General features: G+C 39.2%; 1 protein-coding gene across 3 annotated transcripts; it reads right to left on the bottom strand.

Annotated features, from left to right (window-relative positions):
- Positions 1-8,739: 8,739 nt before the first annotated feature.
- On the bottom strand, positions 8,740-21,304 carry FKBP14 (FKBP prolyl isomerase 14). Of its 3 annotated transcripts, none has more exons than XR_012432565.1 (5): positions 20,926-21,304; positions 17,291-17,442; positions 15,459-15,487; positions 13,632-13,759; positions 8,740-10,223 (listed from the first exon to the last, which is right to left on the bottom strand). XR_012432565.1 is itself a non-coding variant. In XM_005549894.5 (4 exons), exons 1-4 carry the CDS (start codon positions 21,120-21,122, stop codon positions 10,065-10,067), a joined length of 636 nt encoding a protein of 211 aa, XP_005549951.1. In that variant the 5' UTR covers positions 21,123-21,304; the 3' UTR covers positions 8,740-10,064. The 3 variants fall into 3 exon arrangements, 1 of the variants encoding a protein (XP_005549951.1); XR_012432566.1 differs by lacking the exon at positions 15,459-15,487 and adding an exon at positions 14,833-14,924; XM_005549894.5 differs by lacking the exon at positions 15,459-15,487.
- Positions 21,305-22,984: the final 1,680 nt, after the last annotated feature.

Here is a 22,984-nt window from a genome sequence, read left to right as displayed (position 1 = left end):
TGAACCAGGGAGGCGGAGCTTGCAGTGAGACGAGATCACGCCATTGCACTCCAGCCTGGGTGACAGAGCGGACTCCGTCTCAAAAAAAAAAAAAAAAAAAAAAGAAGTACTAGACAATGTCCAGACTAGGCAAATCCATAGAGAAAGTAGACTGGTGATTGCTTAGGGCTGGGGAAGTAAGGGAAGGTGAGGAGTAACTGCTAATGGGCACGGGCATGTCTTTTTGAGGTGATGAAATGTTCTAACAATAATTGTGTTGATGGTTGCACAACTCTGAATATACCAAAATTTATTGAACTGTAAAAAAAAATGTACTACATATTAACTTTAAAAAAATAAAATAACCCCACCCCCTAAAAAAGAAATATTAGATAACCATTGATCACTCACTAGCTGAGGAAAACAGGTAAGAAGTAAAGAGTTAACAGTTTTGAAGATATTATTGCCATAGCAATAAAGCATTAGGAAAAAAAATCCAAGGAGTGAGTTGATTTACTGCACAGTCTTAATGTAAGAATCAATTAACTTTAGTAGGCTGCTTAGTTTTCTTTAAAGATTATGATACAAAACCAAAAACCTTGACTATTATTGTATGTGGCAAGGAAAGTACATGGCATTTTGTAAAAGATTATATACCTTATAAAACTTAGCCAAAATAATATAAGGAAAAACTTAATTGAATATTCTCAGGGAACTATTGATATAAAGACACCAGGAGAGAACAATTATAATCTGGGGAAATTTGACAACTCCAAATGGGAATTTCATTGCAAGACGTTTTTTAAATTTTTCCCTATTTTCCTATAAGTACAATGCTGTTTCTTATTTAAAGGCACATCACCTTGTATTTGTACTACTATTCCTTTCGGTTAGTCTATTAAGTCTAATTAAATTTAACTACTAAAGAACCACTTTAAAAATCTGGAATGTCTTAATATATTTTGCAAAAAAATAGCTACATAACAATTTCAGCAGATAGGACTGTAATAGAAGAGGATCACCAATATGTGGTTGAATGTTATAATATCCTAGTCTCTTCATGAGAGGTAAAAATTAAATTGAGTTATATTAACATAAAATACATTTTGGCAGAATAAGTCCAACAAATGAATGAGAAAATGCTACATGAAATTGGAACTAAGCCCCAGTGGGTCTCCTCATCCTTATTTCATTCTTTATAATAGTGAAAACTGTTTCTCAATACCTCAATTTACTTTGTGCATGGAATTGTTTTTACTACAATTGTTTACTAGAGAGGAAATTGTCCTACTGCAGTGCGGAATTTTGAATTAATTAAATAACTTATAAATTCCCAGAAATCCCCAAGTGGGATATAATTTAACTGTTACTAGACAAGGGGATCCACTTTACTGTGGATTTTTAGAGTAAAATCTCAGCAAATATCTCATGTCATTTGTTTTTAGATGATCATAAAACAAAATTGATGTTAATCTAGCTCACAGGCACTTAGACTGGTTTTATAGATTATGGGCTGACTCATACTCACTATAGCCATCCATTTTATACCAGCGGCTTCATTAGCACTTCAGGAGGACAGATGACTGGGAAACAAAGGAATCCACAGTATGCTACATGGTGCACATTTCCCAGAGTCTTCCAACTGTTTTTATCCTTTTACTTAAGTATGTCAAAATGAGCTATTTTATTCCCACGTTGAAGGGAGGAAAAGATTATCCCTAGTTTTAAATGGAGAAGTGTTAGGAAATTTTACTTAAATTATGAGTGAAACACAGAAACATGGGCAAAGTACAGAATGACAGACACCAAATGCACAAAAAGAAATTTAACTGCATGGCAAAGACAAGTTTTCACAGAGGGGTACCATGTACTAGAGAGAACATTTCAATTACTATCTTTGGTACAAAATTACACAGTGTATATACACAGTATCTACTATATATATGACATACACATACTATATGGACATACACACATATATATACATATATATTTAGGATAGTCTTTTTTTTTTTTTTTTTTTTTTTTAAGATCGGGGTCTCCCTGTTACCCAGGCTGAAGTGCAATGCTGTGATCATAGCTCACTTCAGCCTCAAACTCCTGGGCTCAAGCAATCTTCCCGTCTCAGTCTCCTGAGTAGCTGGGACTACACACATACTCCATGATGCCTGACTAATTTTTTAAATAATTTTTTGTAAAGATGGGATCTCACTATGTTGCCCAGGCTGGTCTCAAACTCCTGAGCTCAAGTGATTCTCCTGCCTCGGCCTCCCAAAGTGTTGGGATTACAGGCGTGAGCCACCATGGCTGGCTAGAAGAGTCATTTATTTTTTTCCTAAATCTGCTTGTACATTCTTCTACAGGGGTATATTGCAGATAATTCTGAAAAAAATATATATAGAAGAGTAATTTTAGGGAAGTTCAGTGCTCTTTTCCTTCTTCCGGTAGGGAAGATGTTCACAAAAATGTATTTATTGACCATTAACTTTTTGCCGTAATAATTCAATCATAAAAAAAATAGGGTTTTTTTTTGTTGTTGTTGTTTTTGAGACAGAGTCTCAGTCTGTCATCAGGCTGGAGTGCAGTGGTGCGATCTCGGCTCACTGCAATCTCTGCCTCCTGAATTCAAGCAATTCTCCTCCCTCAGTCTCCCAAGTAGCTGGGACTACAGGCACGCACCACCACACCCAGCTTATTTTTGTATTTGTAGTAGAGACCGGGTTTCACCATGTTGGCCAGATGGTCTCGATCTCTTGACCTCGTGGTCTGCCTGCCTCGGCCTCCCAAAGTGCTGGGATTACAGGTGTGAGCCACTGCACCCAGCCCATAAAAGAATTCTAACCCTGGGGAGGATGGTATCTCTACACAACTTATCTTTTGGCCTTTATACTCATTTTGAGGCACAATTAGTTGCCCCAATGCACAATGCTTTCTGGAATACATAAAAGAATGTTCATAGAAAATACAAATATAGGAGACTGTATTTACAAGGGCAGGGAACTAGTGAAGTTATCTGTCCCTCAAATTCAGGTTTTTGGACCACCTGCGTCAGGGTCATCAGCAAGCATGTTAAAATGCAGATTCAGGCCCAGCGTGATGGCTCACACCTGTAATCCCAGGACTTTGGGAGGCTGAGGTGGGTGGGGGAATCACTTGAGGTCAAGAGTTTGAGACCAGTCTGGCCAACATGGTGAAACCTGGACTCTACTAAAAATACAAAAATTAGCCAGGCAGGCTGGCATGCACCTTTAGTCCCAGCTACTTGGGAGGCTGAGGCAGGAGAATCACTTGAACCTGGGAGGCATATGTTGCAGTGAGCTGAGATCGTGCCACTGCACTCTAGCCTGGGTGACAAAGCAGGACTCTGTCTCAACAACAACAAAAACTGCAGATTCACAGACCCAATCCAATAATTAATGAGAATCTCTGGGGATTCAGGAGTCTGCACTTTTAATACATCCCATGTGATTCTGCCGTGCACTAAAATGTGAATCACTGCTACTTTTCTGCAACCTTTAAGAAGAACTAAGGTGTGCGTCTCATTTTACTTGTGGACGGAGCCCTGACAGCAATGTTTGCTACGGCCTCCTTCTGCAGTTAGCCTAAAGCAAGGAGCTGGAGGTAGACGAGGCAAAGGTAAAGGAGACCAAAACAGCATTTTAAAGAAAAAATCATTTATCTTCAAACAGGCTCCAAACCCAAGGTAAGAATGTATGGATTTCATTGTACTAAAGGGAATACACAAACCCTACTAAAAAGAATGCTGGCCAGGCACAGTGGCTCACGCCTATAATCCCAGCACTTTGGGAGGCTGAGGTGGGCAGATCATCTGAGTTCAGGTGTTCGAGACCAACCTGACCAACATGGTGAAACCCCATCTCTACTAAAAATACAAAAATTAGCTGGGTGTGTTGGCATGTGTCTGTAGTCCCAGCTACTCAGGAGACTGAGGTGGGAAGATCACTTGAACCTGGGAGGTTGCAGTGAGCTGAGATTAAAAAAAAAAAAAAAAAAGAAAGAAAAAGAAAGAATACTGAGGATATTAAGAGACAGAAGTACTGGCTGGGCGCGGTGGCTCACGCCTGTAATCCCAGCACTTTGGGAGGCCGAGGCTGGCAGATCACGAGGTCAGGAGATCAACACCATGCTGGCTAACATGGTGAAACCCCGTCTCTACTAAAAATACAAAAAATTAGCCGGGCATGGTGGTGGGCACCTGTAGTCCCAGCTGCTTGGGAGGCTGAGGCGGGAGAATGGTGTGAACCCAGGAGGCGGAGCTTGCAGTGAGCCAAGATCGCGCCATTGCACTCCAGCCTGGGCGACAGAGTGAGACTCTGTCTCAAAAAAAAAAATAAAAAAAAAGAATGCTAAGGATATTAAGAGACAGAAGTACTAGAAGTACTATAATAGTAATGCATAGTAATGCTTTTAAATGAGCATATAAGTTTATAATCATTTAGATATCTTAGATTTCAATTTAAGGTAAAATGGGCAAGAAACAAAAAACAAAAATTCTTATGTCCAAGTGCTCTGCATCTCTGGGAAAGAAGTTCTTTTTTATTTTCCTAGGGTTATTATTATAATGCTAATTTACTTTTTTCGTTTTTTGTTTCTCCCTGCATCTGATAGTGCTCTTTTTTTTTTTTTTTTTTTTTTTTTTGAGATGGAGTCTTGCTCTGCTACCCATGCTGGAATGAAGTAGCACAATTTTGGCTCACTGCAACCTCCACCTCCCAGGTTCAAATGATTCTCCTGCCTCAGCCTCCCTAGTAGCTGGGATTACATTTGTGTACCATCATGCCTGGCTAATTTTTGCATTTTTAATACAGATGAGGTTTCACCATGTTGACCAGGTCGGTCTCGAACACCTGACCTCAAGTGATCCCCCACTTCAGCGTCCCAAAGTGCTGGGAGTACAGGCATGAGCCACCACACTCAGCCTATAATTTACCTTTTTAATAAAAAGGTAACAGAATATATTTTCCCATAACATGCCACCAAATTCCTTTTTCTCCTTTTGCAATTTCCAAACAACACTGAGAAATCACCTATATATACACAGTTCAACGGGGGGAGATAGCATGCTGACCTCCACATAGCATCAGAAATATAAGCGATAGGCTGGGCACGGTGGCTTACACCTGTAATCCCAGCACTTTGGGAGGCTGAGGCAGGTGGATTACCTGAGGTCGGGAGTTCAAGACCAGCCTGACCAACATGGAGAAACCCTGTCTGTACTTAAAAAAAAAAAAAAAAAAAAAAATTAGCTGGGCATGGTGGTGCATGCCTGTAATCCCAGCTACTCTGGAGGCTGAGGCAGGAGAATCTCTTGAACCTGGGAGGCGGAGGTTGTGGTCAGCCGAGATCGCGCCACTGGACTCCAGCCTAGGCAACAAGAGTGAAACTCTGTCTCAACAACAACAACAAAAGAAAAAAGAAAAAGAAAGAAATATAAGCAATATCCCGCACATCATTAACAATATAAAAACTACAAATTCATTTCCACAAGGACATATCCAAATGGCTAGATTCTTCATCTGAATCAAAAATCACTGTTTCTTGTTATTTTCATGGCAACCCCGCATTTCGTTTAATCACAGAGGGTATTTTATAGCACTGATTTACGCAGTAGGCATAAATCATTGTGTCCACCTGCTACACACGATAAAACCCTAAACCAAAACAACAGTGACAATAACCATAACCCTCCCTCCTCCCCCTCAAGAAACCAAAAACACTTTCTTCAGTGCTAAGAATTAACTATTAACTATCATGCTAAAGGTCAAGACTTAATGCATATTTCAAAGCAACTTAAATCAAACCACAGCTTTTCTTACAAATATACCTATACAGAGCAGATAATCAGAGGCACGTTCAAAGTGTCGCTGTACCCCTCTCCTTCCACTACCTGTCCATCTTCCTCACTTTTGGTATAAAATTTAGAATAATAGGTAAGAAAATCAATACAACTACTGAGGAAATTGGTGTTGAAGAATTTTTCACAAAATCAGTTATTTCCCAAATAAATTTTATTTTGAAAAGAATATCACAATATAGTCATGTAAATTTAAATATGGCACATTGAGCAGTATTGACGCAAATTATACAGTCATGGCACAACACGTTTTGGTCAACGTACCATATATATATGATGTTGGCCCCACAGATTATAATGGAGTTGAAAAATTCCTGTCACCTGCTAGGGACGTCTTGATCCTGACCCTGCATAGACCTAGGCTAGTGTGTTTGTCTTGGTTTTTGACCAAAAAGTTTAAAAATTCAAAATTTAAATATATAAAAGCTTATATAATAAGGATATAAAGAAAATATTCTTGTACAGCTGTACAATGTGTTTTAAGCTACGTTATTACTAGAAGAGTCCAAAAATTGTTTTTAAATAAAAGTTTCTAAACTAGAAAATTTACAGTAAGCTTAGTTTTTTATTATTTCTATAAAAATTGTAGAAAAAAAAATTTTTTTTTGAGACAGTCTTGCTCCTCTGTTGCCCAGGTTAGAGTTGCACTGTTTTGATCTTGGCTCACTACAACCTCTGCCTACTGGATTCAAGCATTTCTCTTGCCTCAGCCTCTCAATTAGCTGGGACTACATGCATGTACCACCACACCTGGCTAATTATTATATTTTTAATAGAGATGGGGTTTAGCCATGCTGGCCTCGCTGGTCCCAAACTCATGACCTCAAGTGATCCACCCACCTCGGCCTCCCATAATGCTGGGATTATAGGCATGAGGCACCACCACCAATCAGAAGAAAAACATTTTTTATAAATTTAGTGTCGCCTAAGTGTACAGTGTTTATAAAGTCTACAGTAGTGTACAGTAATGTCCTAGGCCTTTACATTCACTCACCACTGATTCATCCAGAGCAACTTCCAGTCAGCTCCATTAGTAAGTGCCCTATACAGGTATACTATATATATATATATATATATATATATATTTTTTTTTTTTTTTTTTTTTTTTGAGATGGGTTGTCACTCTGTCACCCAGGCTGGAGCGCAGTGGTATGATCATGGCTCACTGCAGCTTTGACCTCCCCAGGCTCAGGTGATCCTCCAACCTCAGTTTTTGTACTTTTAGTAGAGACGGTGTTTCGCCATGTTGCCCAGGCTGGTTTTGAGCTTCTGGGATCAAGCAATCCACCTGCCTCAGCCTCCCAAAGTGCTAGGATTACAGGCATGAACGACTGCACCTGACCAGATTTTTTACAAAATCTTTTATACCATATTGTTATAGTATCTTTTCTATGATTAGATATGTTTGGATAAGCAGACACTTGCCATTGTGTTATAATTGCCTACAAGATTCAGAACAGCAACATGCTGTAGCCTAGGAGAATTGGCTATATACATATTCTACATGTGTAGCAGGCTGCACTATCTAGGTTTGTGTAAGTATACTCTATGATGTTCCCACAACAATGAAATAACCTAATTAGACATTTCTCAGAGTGCGTCTCCATCGTTAAGCGAGGTATGACTATACATGTGAAGTCACAGTTCATGTCTGATCATTCCCACTAACAGAAGGTGCAAAGGTACAGTGAAACCAAAAAAAACAGGTAACTTAAAAACCAAAACTTGTGCATATGTTTTCATTTTATACTTGTGTCCAAATGTTTAGATGAGAACTGATACAAATTCACGGGTTTTTAAAAATGCTGCCTGAATAATCAAAACTCTTTTTACTTTTCTTGCCCTACTATAGATAGCATCAGTAATGTTTTTGCAGAGTAGCACCGTAGGACAAACTACTCTCTCTCCTCCCGTCATAGAGTATAAGGCTGTCTGTATTATGGCTTAAAACATTAGCAATGACTTAATAGTTTTTAACACACAGCTGATTTTGTTGGAGAAAAGTGTTACAGTATAGTCTTGTTAAGAACTTTATGTTTTACTGAGGAAAACATCAATATATAATCAGTGAAAGTGGTCTACATATGATGTAATAATCGTTCATAATTCTTTTTAAACAACAAATGGGGGTAAATAGGAATGAAAGAAGTAAAACACATCTGGAACTTCGTGTTGTTCAGGGTTTTTGAGGCAATTCAGAGCTAACTGCAAGATTATGCTATGAATCTGGAGCCATTTCGATATAGTGAGAATTCTAATGTACCAGAAACAGGCAGAAAGCCATCTTCAGAGAATGAAGACTCAAAGATAAACAACGGAACAGCAAACTAAAGAGAGAATTAGGCACAAGGAAAAATTTCACTTTTTCATTAGTAGAGGGCAGTAGAAGACACTGAACTTGGGGACTGAATACTGATTACCACAGGTTAGTGCTAACCCTGGGCATAACAATCAATCTTTTTGAATGACAATTTCCTCATCTATAAATTAGGTATAGTGAGATCCACCAGCTTATTTTATGACTCAGAGCCATGAAAATCAAAGATAATAATGCACTTAATATCATTTTGTACACTATAAAGGGCTATTCTTAGAAAATGAAGATTTGATGACTTAAAAAAAAATTAAAGATAAAAGCCAATTTAAAATAGAATTATTATTATTTTTTTTATTTTTTTAAGTCCAGGATAGGTATTTATTCAATAGTAGCTGCTGTAGGTCTGCTTAATTTTTCTTTTTTTTTTTTTTTTGAGATGGAGTCTTGCTCTGTCACCCGGGCTGGAGTACAGTGGCACAATCTTGGCTCACCGCAACCTCCACCTCCCGGGTTCAAGCAAATCTCTTGTCTCAGCCTCCCAAGTAGCTGGGACTACAGGTGTGACTAATTTTTGTATTTTTACTAGAGACGGGGTTTCACCATGTTGGCCAGGCTGGTCTTAAACTCCTGACCTCAAGAGATCCACCCTCCTTGGCCTCCCAAAGTGCTGGGAGCCACCACCCCCAGCCCACTTCAGTTTTTGATAAGACAGAAATGGGAAAATGTAGACTGGTTTACTACTTTATCTTACGATACAATGTTATTGTAGTATAATATACTATAGACTTAAATATACCATTAAAGAACCAGGAAGGATATTCCGCTAGCCTTAAGAAGTAAACATTGAATATAAATATAACTTTCTACCTCATCTATAACATATTGATAAATTTTATTACAAAGAAACTAACACATAAATGATTTGTCCTATTTATCATAATAGGACACCAATTACTAGGAGCCAAGCTTCATCAGCTTAAGTCCTAGGTAGCATGTCTCAATGCATACATATTTATATGTTATTAACCATGTTTTCTTTTTTTTTTTTTTGAGACAGAGTGTCCAGGCTGGAGTGCAATGGCATGATCTCGTCTCACCGCAACCTCCGCCTCCAGGTTCACGTCATTCTGCTGCCTCAGCCTTCCTGAGTAGCTGGGATTACAGGCACGCATCACCATGCCTGGCTAATTTTGTATTTTCAGTAGAGACGGGGTTTCTCCATGTTGGTCAGGCTGTTCTCGAAATCCCGACCTTGGGTGATCCACCCGCCTCAGCCTCCCAAAGTGTTGGGATTACAGGCGTGAGCCATTGCGCCTGGCTATTAACCTTGTTTCTAACTTCAGCATTGCACATCTCCTTAGTAAAGCAGTAGCCATTAACAAGTCAAGTCCAACCACCATTTTCCTCTGGTCCTCAAGCAGAGACTCAGAACCAGTTACAGATAAACTATTTCATTATAACATGAAAATAGCAAGCCTTGGGCTATTGCAAAAGGCTTTTCAAATGTTGACCTCTAACTTGGAGAAAATAGAGGGAAGCAGAAATATAGGGTGCTAATTTGTGCTATAACCTGGTCTCATGTCGTGGTATGTTCCCAGTTGCAACATTTTAAATTTACAAGTAAGAAAGTAAAACAAAGCTTCATATCTGTGAAAGTGAAAAATTGTCCAGAAGTCTTCTATTCAAAGACAAATTAGCTTTTTCTTCCCAATAACTTACCAGAAAGAAATAGGTACTTAGAAACCCTAAGGGGTTCTTTAAATAGGGGTCAGAAAAAATATATAAAAATAAAAAGCAAAGCAAGAAAGAACGTTGTTTAAAAATAAAATGTTCTTTAAAGATGACTGCCCTCTCTTGAAAGATGAGTGCTATATTAAATGGGTAGATGTATCTCTATAACTCATCGTGTTTATATGTAAATTCTCTGGCAGATATAAATCCATCTTTGTCTTCATCTTCTTTATCAAAAATATCCTCCACCAAAGCATCATGATGACTTTCATTCACCACCGCACCATGTTTTTCAAACTCCTTCTTTAAATATGCTTTAACCTACAAAATAACAGATCCCATTAATAACTTGGATTCATAAGATACCCACATTAAGCCAGTCAATATCACAGACATGGACTGTTATTATATTTAGTTAACTGAACTAAATATAATAACTTATTATAATAGTTAACTAAATATAATAACTTCTAAACAGCCATTTTATGACATAGTTCTAATGATAGTTAAAAAATTATAAGAAACTTTTTCCCTTAAAAAAACTGTTGCTAAACTGCTACAGTGGAGACACAAAATACTGCTCAAAGGCAGGGCCAGGTGTGGTGGCTCACGCCTGTTATCCCAGCACTTTGGGAGGCCCAAGTGGGAAGATCACTTGAGGTCAGGAGTTGGAGATCAGCCTGGCCAACATAATGAAACCCCATCTTCACTAAAAACACACAAAAATGGTTAGCCAGGTGTGGTTGCATGCATCTGTAATCCCAGTGGCACCATCTTGGCTCACTGCAACCTCTGCCTCCCAGGCTCAAGCAATCCTCCTACCTCAGCCTCACAGGTATCTGGGACTATAGGCATGCGCTACCACATCTGGTTAACTTTTATATTTTTTGTAGAGATGGGGTTTCACCATGTTGCCTAGGCTGGTCTTGAACTCCTGGGCTGAAGCAATTGACCTGCCTCAGCCTCCCAAAGTGCTGGGATTAGAAGCATGAGCCACTACACCCCATGGACACTTCTCTTAAAACTAAATAGTGGCATCTTTGACTTGAATAAATGTCTGCAAGTAGTGGGTCTTCTGGGTTTGGTTATGATCATGCCACACTGATTAAGTCTAATCACAACCTTCCAATCTCAGAAAGTCAGGCCTGATAAGTGCCTAGACTACAATTTTCCATTTTCATTTTTTTTTTCTTTTTTTTTGAAGTGGAGTCTCGCTCTGTCACGCAGGCTGGAGTACAGTGGCGCGATCTCGGCCCACTGCAACCTCCAACTCCCAGGTTCAAGCGATTCACCTGCCTCAGCCTCCCTAGTAGCTGGGATTACAGGCACCTGCCACCATGCCTGGCTAATTTTTGTATTTTTAGTAGAGACAGGGTTTCACCATGTTGGCCAGGCTGGTCTCGAACTCCTGACCTCAGAAGATCTGCTTGCCTCGGCCTCCCAAAGTTCTGGGATTACAGGTGTGAGCCACCATGCCCGGTATCCATTTTCATTTCATTCAGATATTTAAAAATATAAATATTGTTTTCAATTTCCCACAAGATTCACCACAATGCAAATCAGCCTACATTTTCAGTTTTAATCACATCGCCTCTCTTCCTTCTGTTTAGACCAGCAATTTCAAATCCTCTCTCCCCCAGCTTTCAAGAAGTACACATATAGTATATATTTATTTTTAAGTTAAAGTGATTTAATGCAGTTTTTTAAAAAAGGGGTGGGGGAGAGATGAAACTCTATGGATTAATGTAGAATGTATTTCTAGGATATATTGTGTGAATAAAGCAAAATGACAAAACAGTATGTATAGTTTGCTACCTTTTGTATAAGAAAGGGGGAAATAAGAGTATATTTGGATTTGCAGAAAGAAACATTGGAAGGATATATTAGAAACTAATAAAACTGAGCCGGATGCAGTGGTACATGCCTGTACATAGCAACACTTCATCTCTACCAAAAAAAAAAAAAAAAAAAAAAACAGAAAGAAAGAAAAAAGTAATTAATAAAACTGGATGTGGGAACAATAGAATAGAAGAGGATGTGGGTAGGAGAAAGACTTTTAAAAATATGTAAATAATAGGCCGGGTGCGCTAGCTCACGCCTGTAATCCCAGCACTTTGGGAGGCCGAGGCAGGCAGATCACAAGGTCAGGAGCTCGAAACCATTGTGGCCAACATGGTGAAACCCCATCTCTACTAAAAATACAACAATTAGCTGGTTGTGGTGGCATGCACCTGTATTCCCAGCTACCTGGGAGGCTGAGGCAGAAGAATCGCTTGAACCTGGGAGGTGGAGGTTGCAGTGAGCTGAGATCACACCACTGCAATCCAGCCTGGTAACACAGCGAGACTGTCTAAAAAAAAAATGTAAATAATAGAAACAAAGTCTTCCTATGTTGGCCAGGTTGGTCTTGAAGTCTTGGCCTCAAGCAATCTTCCTGCCTCAGCCTTCCAAAGTGCTAGGATTACAAGTGTGAGCCACCTCGCCCAGCCAAGACTTTTAAATAAATGTCTTTCTGCTGGGCACGGTGGTTCACATCTGTAATCCCAGCACTTTGGAAGGCCAAGGTGGGGGGATCACGAGGTCAGGAGTTCGAGACCAGCCTAGCCAACACGGTGAAACCCCCATCTCTACTAAAAATACAAAAATTAGCTGGGCATGGTGGTGCAGCTACTTGGGAGGCTGAGGCAGGAGAATTGCTTGAACCTGGGAGGCGGAGGTTGCAGTGAGCTGAGATTTGGCCACTGCACTCTAGCCTGGGCAACAGAGCAAGACTCCATCTCAGGAAATACATAAATATCTTTTTGTTTTGAACCATCTGACTTGTTATATATTCAAAATTATTTAATGAAAGGGAATTAAAATTTATCTTGGATGGAAGAAAAAGTCATATGACTGGTAACACTATGAGGTGTTATAAATTTAGTGGCTGTGGATCATGAACCCCTGGTTCGTAACAATTTGGCTTATTCAAGACTTAATCATTTCCTGGCCATTAGAATGAATTTGATCAAAGCATAGAAAGGGACTTGATATCTGACCAGTCAGGACAGAATGGAATATGAGTAGATAAAAAACAGGGATAAATATCTCCCTCCACTTCTTTCCCTACAGCAGCCAGACTAAGACAGGTATGTGTAACAATGGCCGAATTATAAGGAGAAGCCTCTTTTTCCTTTCTCTTTACCCAAAGGCTCAGACTTTGATGGGGCTGGAGCCCTGCTGTGTAAAACCCAGGCTGGGGTCTCCTTTATCTGGGGCAACCTGAACAAAACTGAGCAGGTAAGTTGCTTGCTGTTAATTGCTAGGAAAACACTACAAGATGTATTTAACAGCCAGTCTACAGTTTTAACAGAAACTGTCCACATGAGATATTTCTCAGGACAGCTAGCTTCTTATACAGTAACTCCAGATGGAAACAGTCTTGGCAAAATGGTTTTTTCAAAGACCGAAGGGTAAGGATAAGATACAGTGAACCCTAAGCACTGGGAAGAAAAAAAAGCAAACGATTGAACGGTGCTTTTTAAGTCTTAATATATTTCTCTCCAAAACAATGATTTATTATGAAAAAGTCCACTTTCAAAGCATCAGTATTTTAAGAAAACTTATAAATAAATGTTATCTAAATAAAAGTAAATTTTAAATATACACATATTTAAAAAGTGAGTTACAGAAACAAAACAAAACAACCAAAGAAGAGCAGAAAGAGGAGTAGGAAGAAGGGAAGGTCACCTCATCTTTAGAGAGTTTCCAGTCATCATTAAGATCCATTTCTTGGAATGATTCATGGGATCTTGGTCCATTTCGAATCTCCAGGAGATCAATATTAAATATCAGTGTACTTTCTGGGGGAATTTTACCTGACATGAGGAGAGAAGGCAGAAAGTTTTAAAAGAGCCAAAAGTTTTAATAATAGAAAATTTATGGTAATGAACAAAGTATTTTTTTTAACTGAATTAAAGAGCCTTCCTAAGATTGTCATATATGATGAAAATTATGTATATTATATTTTACTCAAATAGAATAGAGTAAAAGAAGAAATAATATAAACTAGCAAAGCAAAAGCATTCTATCTTTGGCTTAGCAATTAAAATGTAAATACACACACAATGCATATATATATACACACACAGAGATGTATCTAATGGCTTGGGTATTAAATTTCTAATATAATTAATATATATTGTATGTGAAGAAGGACTTAAAGGGTTTTAGATAATTCGGAGTTAAGTATATTATAAGTAATAAACTAACTTTTTGGTCAGAAAGTCCTGACCTAGAAATACATATAGTATTGCCATTTCTACCACTGGAAGGCATTTCTACCTATATAATTGAGTGAGCTCTGGTGTCACACTGTCTGAGACTGAAGTTTACATTTGCCCATCTCTAAGCCTCAATTTCTTCATCTATAAAATGCAGATAATAAATTTCCTACCTCAAGAGTCTGTTGGGAGGATAAAGGGAGAAAAATCCATGCAAAATACTTAGCATTAAGCTTGACAAATAGTAAACTCTCAATACATGTTACTGAGGTATAATTTTCTCACAGGCTTTAAAAATAATGCAGGAAGGTTTAACAATTTCAGAAAGTTAGGAAACACTACCTCAGACATAGAACATTATATATATGTTGAAGACATTTCATGGGATGGGAGAAATTAAAATGAATTTCTGAGAAGGGAGACTAAAAATCTTTAAAAGTGAAAAGAGCTTTGTTAAAATCCCAGGAACCTAAAACAAACGAACACCCATCTGTGGAGTATGGACAATTGTTTTCCTCAAACTTGTTTCCTTATAACTATATTTAACATACAGGTCTGAGTAAACATGTTAAATATTTCTTAGTCGTCCTCCCCCCATCCCACATATTTCCATGAAAGGGCATTCATAAATTCCAAAGAGAAGACTTATAAAGTGTCCTGAAGCTTACCATTTCAGATCTAGACAGAGATGCGACACGCGCTAGGTTGCTGATAAAACTGGTATCTTTCCAAAAGAGGCATGCAAGCATGTACTAAAAGACTACAAAATTAGTGTTAAATACAGATTAGAAAAATTAGTTTCATGGCATTCAGTTTGAAGGAAATGACTCAAATTTAGATCTCTACCTATTGTGAAGTAAACTTGAGTTAAATATAGTATGAGAAAGAGTAATGGACGAAAACAACATACAGTAGTCCCCCCTTGGGTATGTCCCAAGAACCGCATTGGATGCCTGAAACCGTGGATAGTACCAAACCCTATATATACAATGCTTTTTCCTATACATGCATATCTGTGATAAAGTTTAATTTATAAAATAGTCACAGTAACAGATTAAAAATAATAAAATAGAACAATTACAACAACATATCACAAGAAAAGTTATGTGAATGTGATCTGTCTCTCATTCTCAAAATACCTTAATATTTTCAGACTGCAGTTGACCACAGGTAACTAAAACTGTAGAAAGTGAAACCACAGGTAAAGGGGGACTACTGTATATAAATAGTAAAGGTGAGATAATAAAGATAAAATGAAAAAAATTCTCAGTATCAGAAAAAATTTTCTACATACTTGGTTTTCTTCTCTAAAGAGGATTATAACTAAAAGAAGAATTGAAATTGGTTAGTAAATCTTATCCTATGAACAAGATTTATATAGATTTGTATATTTTAGAATACATAATGCTTCCCATATGGCATCTATTTTCCTTCTCAGGAAATGGGCTGGGAATCCTGACTCCTCACTTTGTCAGTGGTTAACCTTAGACTTCAGGATGCTATGAAGTCTGTATTTATACTGTATCAGAGTGGTTGTCTGGTTCTGATGACTACTTAAACTTTTTTTTCTTCATTACGTAAGTAATACATGCTCCTTGTAGAGCATGTACTTGGATGATAAAACCAGAAATAAATATGATTCCCAGTATCACAGTCCATTCTTAACATTCTTATTTCCTTGTGATTAACTATGTATATGTACTTTTTCCTATATTTACTATCACATTATATATACTATAGCTTTATTTTCTACTTTTATATATAACACTGTATCTCACACATTTCAGATATAATTTTTAAACTCTTTGGAAATGGCATTTTAAATAACTGGGCCATATTTTATTTAGCTAAATTCTTATCAATATACCACTTAGGACGGTTCCAATTTTTTGCTTAGAAACAATGCAATGATGGATATCCCTGTTCACAAATTTTTTCCTGATATCTAATTATTCCCTTAGGTTTGAAGGAATTATAGAATAAATGCATATAGACATCTTCAGACCTCTTTTTTTTTTTTTTTTTTTGAGACAGAGTCTCACTCTATCCCCCAGGCTGGAGTACAGTGGCATGTTCTTGGCTCATTGCAACCTCTGTCTCCTATGTTCAAGCAATTCTTCTGCCTCAGGCTCCTAAGTAACTGGGATTATAGGCGCACGCCACCATGTTCAGCTAATTTTGTATTTTTACTAGAGACAGGGTTTCACCATGTTGGCCAGGTTGGTCTTGAACTCCTGACCTCAAGTGATCCATCCTCCTTGGCCTCCCAAAGTGTTGGGATTACAGGCGTGAGCCACCATGCCTGGCCCAGGCCTCTTGATATATATCACAAAGCAGCTCTTTGGAAAGTTGCAGGGGTTCTCACTTGAATACCAGTATATATGTCTGCCCTGAAAAACTAGCACAAAAGCTATCCGGACCAGTTAGCCAGCTTGCTTCTGCTTTGTGACACAGGGAGAATTAAATTCATTTCATGTCGCTCTATGATTTTTAAAAAAATACATTATTAAAAGCTTTATAAATAAATTTTAAAATGGCAATTAAAAGAACTCCCAGTTTGCTGTGAGAGACTTAATATTTGTGAAGTACAACCCATATACAACCCACATCTAAAATGTATTCAATACTTTAATAATCTATATAATAAAAATAACCTATTTCACAGGTTCAACTCATCCAAACACTTATGTTAAGGGATCTTTCTTTCTGCATTGTTACAGTAAATTGGTGAGTTTCAGTTTGGGAAGATGAGAACGTTCTGAAGATGGATAATGGTGATGGTTCCACGATAATGTGAATATATTTAATGCCACTGAACTGTGTACTTAAAAATGGTTCAAATGAAAAATTTTATGTATATTTTATCACAATTAAAACCTACCATATTGGTGAACAGTATTAATAGAGCTCAATATTCTTTTTTTATTGTTAGTATAGTTGCCCATTTAGACATTAAACAAACTGGCCATTTCAATTGATAATCAAGACATAATACAGTTGCTAAAGGAATACATGCCCCTATTAACTTCTAGGGGAAAAAAAAAAAGTTGTAGTGACTCTAACTTATGTCTCCTAATCCAGAGACCAACTCTAGTGCTATAGTAAGAAATACAGAAATACTATTACCTTTTCCTTCTTTTCCATAGCCCAGAGCAGGAGGAATGATGAGCTTTCTCTTCTCTCCTACACACATTCCTTTCAAGCCCTGGTCCCAACCTTTGAGAGCCTCCAGGATGCCCAGGGTAAACCAAATGGGTTGACCATTGTTATGTTTGTGACTATGATAGAAAGAAAACACATTACAACTCCTTACTAATTCTAAAAATATTTCTTTAGTGCATTTTCCCACCAGTAAGTGGTTAAGTTTATTAGTTTAAAATTTAATAAATACAGCTATTCTGTATTTGCACACATACACACACCTCCAAGTCAAGTTTATAGGAATTCAATTCACTGCGCATCTTTCTTGATGCAAATTTCACATACTTGACTGGGCTTAAGAAAGACAGAGGAAATAAAAACAATTAACAACCATTTGAACATTTGTCGTATACCAGGAATTATTCTAAATTTTATTTTATGTTTTGCCTCTGAACCCTTACAATAAGCTTATAATGTAAGAACCATTACTACCCCATTGTACAGATAAGGAAACACAGGTTAAGTGTTCCAGTCTTTAAACCTAACTCCGAAGTTCAAGGTCTTAACCACAAAGTTATGTTGTCCCAGGAAGGCCACTAGGTTGTAGAACAGGGAGAAAATAATGGAAAAGTGGCTGAGTTTGGGAAGGAGATTGAAAGGCTAAGGAGAATTTACTGCCAACATATGTGGGTCCATATGCACACAAATATGGAGAGTGAGAAGCACAGTGTCTTACATACTGCTACAAACTTTCCTTAGCTGCGGCCTGCTGATGGCTCTGATGAGCAGAAAAGGCTGCTTTTCATCCCTAAATCCCCACTCAGACCCTAGCCCGGTTTCCTCCTCAGGGGTCTATAGTGGGGCTATATAGGAAAGTCTGGAAGAGTAGCCCCTCAAGGACTGGTGTATTAGTCCATTTTCCTACTGCTATGAAAAAATATTCAAGACTGGGTAATTTATAAAGTAAAGGAGGTTTAATGGACTTGCAGTTCCACATGGCTGGGGAGGTCTCACAATCATGGCGGAAGGCAAAGGAGGAGCAAAGGCATGTCTTATATGGTAGCAGGCAAGAATGAGTTTGCAGAGGAACTGCCTTTTATAAAACCATCAGATCTCGTGAGACTTACTATCACAAGGAGGACAGAATGGGAAAAACCTGCCCTCATGATTCAGTTACTTCCCATCAGGTCCCTCCCACAACATGTGGGGATTACGAGAGCTACAATTTAAGATGAGAATTGGGTGGGGACACAGTCGAACCACATCAACTGGGGAGGAGGGAAATAGGATGTCCTGGATCATAAGCTGAAGAGAGTCTAGCCTAGGAAAACCAACCTGCCGAACTAAATACAGGGGTGCTTGAGGGCTGAGTAATGCCTGATCCCTACTTAGCTCCCTTTCAGCGCAATAAGGAAAATATTCTATTCAAGGATATCTTGTAGGTAAGAAAAAGAAGTCACTGTACTAGGCTTCATGATTACTAAATCTCGGTAACGCCATTTTTTCCTGTAATTTTGCCCAATGATCAAAGAACAAAATGCCAACTGTAGAAAATTAGGGAAGGCTAGAAATGAAAAAAGCAGGCATTCTACTACTCATTACTGACTACAATTTTAGCACAGTTCTTGTTAGGGCTAAGCAATTTACCCCATAGGTTATGGTTCTAGAGATGGCAAACGTGCTTACAAACTGATCATTTGATGGTATTTCTTTTTCTTCAGAGCAGAGTCTCGCTCTGTTGCTCAGGCTGGAGTGCAGTGGTGCATTCTCGGCTCACTGCAGCCTCCACCTCCCAGGTTCAAGTGATTCTCCTGCCTCAGCCTCCTGAGTAGCTGGGACTACATGTGTGTGCCACCACATCCAGCTAATTTTTGTATTTTTGGTAGAGAAGGGGTTTCACCATGTTGGCCAGGATGGTCTTGAACTCCTGACCTCACGATCCGCCCACCTTGGCCTCCCAAAGTGCTGGGATTACAGGCGTGAGCCACTGCGCCCGGCCCATTTGATGGTATTTCTTCATGATGTTTACAGTTAGCAGCTTCTGACCATTTACATGGAGGCTGCATGATAACAGTCCCCTCATCAGGTATTAGAACTTAGTAGCAAACTACTAAATAATATTCCATGGCTACCACCAAAGTCAGCCCAGGTTTTTGGTTCAGAGATCTGAAAGAAGTCAGGCTGAGTCTAAAAGAGATCAGACTAAAAATAACAATGTAACTGAATATTCAAAATGCAAATCACATCATTTAATGTTGGCTGTGGCATTCACCTAGTTGACAAGAATAAAGGGCCGTTGAGAATTCTAAGGCAAGCCATGTTTCTGGAACTTTTTCCCAGGGCTAACAGTTCAGAGAAGAGCCCCATTCATTTCCCCAACCCTCAAGACAGACCAGATCTGAATGCCCAGTAAAGGCAGTTTATTAGAAAACTAGGCCGAGGATGGGCTATGAAGATTCACTGTTTTAATTCATGTTATTCCCTCTACGTACAACATCCTTCCTTCCCCACTTTCCCCCTGGAAACCTCCACTCATCTCCCAAGGCTCACTTCAATTACGGTCTCTGGGAATTTTTTCCCTTTCCCCACCCCCATGGAGCATAACTACTTCCAGGTGCCGTTACGCTTTGCTGGCACTTTGAATATTCTGTACCCTGTATCACTTGCATTATTTACTTGTCTTCCTCCCACCTGTAGATGGTATACTGTTAGAGGACAAGAACCTGCTTCTAGCCATCTTTGCGTCTCCAGGACCAGACTTGTGACCATTCAATAAGAGTTTGATAGATGGACAGATTAATGAATAGATGAAGATGATTAGAAGCCAAAATTTCTGAATCTCCCTAGCACCCAGAACATGGCTTAACATCAAGGAAATGCTCACTAAATACTTTCATAATGGAATGAATGGAACCGATGCCTAATTGAAAATCATTAGGCTGTAAACCATTTCCATGTTCCAATTTCTTCATTTATAGAACAGAAATGATAGTGTAACCACCTGAAAATCCTTCACCTAAACTTCCAAAACCACACCCACCTCATGAATGAAGTGGGACTCTCTAGAAAGAAGCAATTGACTGAAATCATGGTCCTGTGCCTTGACCAAAATATCATCCATCAGAACAAAAGTTAAGTAGGTCAGTGAAACGGCATTAGTATATCCTTCAACAGGCAAATAAGTGATTGTGTAGTTTGCTTTTGAAGTCGCTGTGAAGTTTTAGGTGAACATCACCTACACCACATTAAAAATGGAATCAAGTCATTTTCTCTAAGAAATGGAGTTTGAGATATGAGCATTCTTTAGGGCTTTTTCTACTTATTGCCCAATTATACACCCAGATATATTTCTGCAATATTTCAAAGATTCTAGTTCTAATTTTTATCATAAAAAAAACTGACAGCCTTTTCCAGACCACACGTTTCCAGTAAGACCTTCAAAGGCCTCGCTCGCTACATAAAACTGGCTTTAAACAATTTCCTTTCCCAAAGAAGGAAATAAGATATTTCGGTTTTGTAAAAGAGGTAAAACCAGGTACAAGCCACCTTTCTTGCTGGAGAGCTGGCATAAGTGAGTGAATTCTTAATTATTATTTTACCTGCGGGGCATAATTACTTACGTGGAGTGAAATAAGGAGCCGTCCTTTTCTAAGTAGCCTTCATAGTGGACCAACATCAAATCCCCTCCTTTGGTCTTGCGATGGCAGATGAATGGCTTCTGGAGAACTTCAATTTTCACTTCTGGTTCAGGGATCAGAGCCCCAATCAAAGAAGTGACGAACAGCATCAAGACTGCGTTGCACAAGAAAAGTCTCATGTTGCTGAAGCAGGGAAGAAGTCCCTACAAAAACAGCGAAAGGGCCCTCAACTTCATAGATTTAAGAACGTAGTTCAAGGCTTAGGGACCACGGCTTCAGGCAAGTTTAGGACTCCCCCCTTCTTAGAAGACGTGGCACATTTACTACCAACTACTTTCTCAGGGGGCGCGAACCCACCTTTAAAGAGTTAAGCCCAAATGAGGGCCTGATTGGCTCTTCTGACGTGGCCGCCTGGGAATAGCGGCTTTCCATTGGCTGTTGATGCTGTCCTTCAGGAAGCTCTCAAGCCAATGACGCTGCAACGATGGAATTTACAGCCCGGTTGAGCCGGGCGGCTGCCAAGCGGCGGATCATCCAGTGTGGTCCTAGAGCCCGGGGGTTTTCAGAATTCAACCCACGTGGATTTTGGGAGAGTGGTGGGGCGCAGACATAACCGGAAACTCCTCCGGCTGATTTATCTCTTTGAAGAGCCCCGCTGAGAGACGTAGGAAGAGTCCCGGGGCCTTATGAAACAGTCGGGGTTCCAGGAAAGTCTCGTTTACTCTCGCCGTTGGAGAGCGGTCCTCCAAGATGCCACGATCCTAGGATTTTGCTATTGCTCGTAAACTGTAAAGACTGACATAGTGCTTTAGGAATCACAAAGCGCGTTCCTGTTGCATGAACCTCGCTACAACCAGTAAGGCAGGTTCTTTTTTTCCCATTAAAAAGAGAAGTAAATTTAGACCAGGAGAGATTAACTGTCCTGCTTAAGGTTATTTGGCCCAGAAGCAGATGAGCTCTGCCTTCAAACCAGGTCTGATTCATTCCACAGCACCACGTCATGTTATGGCTGCTGATAATTTATTCCTTAAGTTACCTTAGAGGGTAAATAATGAGTTACGACTTGCAGACTTCCGCTTTAAAGAAGAAATGGTAATCATGGCTACGAATTACACAGTCTCATCTTAGTTTACATTTTCTAGTTTTCTATTTTTCGCCTAAGTTCAAAAGCAATGCATGTTCATTGTAGTCAATTTGGAAGAAATTGGAAAGCACTAAAGTAGGATTTCCAGATAAAATTGGGGAGTCGAATTAAATTGGAATTTCAGATACATAACGAATAATTGTTTTGCATTTTTATTTACTAAATCAGGCAACTTTACACTAAAGAAAAAGAAAGCTCGTCGGTACCACCACCAGCCGCAAATAATCCTCTTAATATTTTGGTGCATGCTTCTGTAACATATACCTAAAGCGATTTAAATCGTATTGTACTCTTTTCTCACCTTCTCTTTCCACTTAATCTGTAGTTAACATTTTTTTCTGGTCAAATATCCTTAGCACAGTGCATTTCCGCACTCTATGTGCATAGGAATCCTCCTGGAGATCTTGTTTAAAATGCAGATTTTGATTCTGGAGGTCTGGGGTGGGTGCAAGATTCTGCATTTCTAACAAGCTCTTTCTTAGGTGATGTCAATGCTCCGAGTCAGTGGACCAACACTTCCAGTAGCAAGACCTTAGAGTCTGGACAACACCTGTTTACACTGGCCTCATAGTATTCTACCCTGAAATTCCAATCATCTCTTTACGCCCTATTATCGGCTACCTCAAAGTGTGTGAGATCAATTAGGCAGCTTTGGAAAAAGAACACAGGGGGTATCGTGAGAGGTCACGTAGACCCCCAAACGTCAGGCACCCTTTACAGTCAGAACTGTGCTCCACACTTGTCTCAGGGGCGTTCCTCCTCCCATCGCCTAGTCACCCGTCCGCATCTCAGGACTCAATTTCCCTGCGTGCCTTGCCCACAAAGTCCGCCCCGCCGCGGCCGCCGCAAAATCCCGGAGTGGATTTTGGGAAGGGGCGCGCGAGCGGCGCACTGGGC

The sequence above is a fragment of the Macaca fascicularis genome, chromosome 3 (genome assembly GCF_037993035.2).
Source record: "Macaca fascicularis isolate 582-1 chromosome 3, T2T-MFA8v1.1".
NCBI classification, from domain to species: domain Eukaryota; kingdom Metazoa; phylum Chordata; class Mammalia; order Primates; family Cercopithecidae; genus Macaca; species Macaca fascicularis.
Note: the sequence above shows the minus strand (reverse complement) of the source record. Positions and strands in the feature narration are given on the sequence as shown.

Coding starts and splice junctions, on each gene's coding strand:
- FKBP14 (XM_005549894.5), bottom strand. CDS start 21,122: ATGAGACTTTTCTTGTGCAACGCAGTCTTGATGCTGTTCGTCACTTCT. Junction 17,443..20,925: donor GGCTCCTTATTTCACTCCAC/GTAAGTAATTAT, acceptor TTTCTATCATAG/TCACAAACATAACAATGGTC. Junction 13,760..17,290: donor CTATGGAAAAGAAGGAAAAG/GTAATAGTATTT, acceptor TCCTCATGTCAG/GTAAAATTCCCCCAGAAAGT.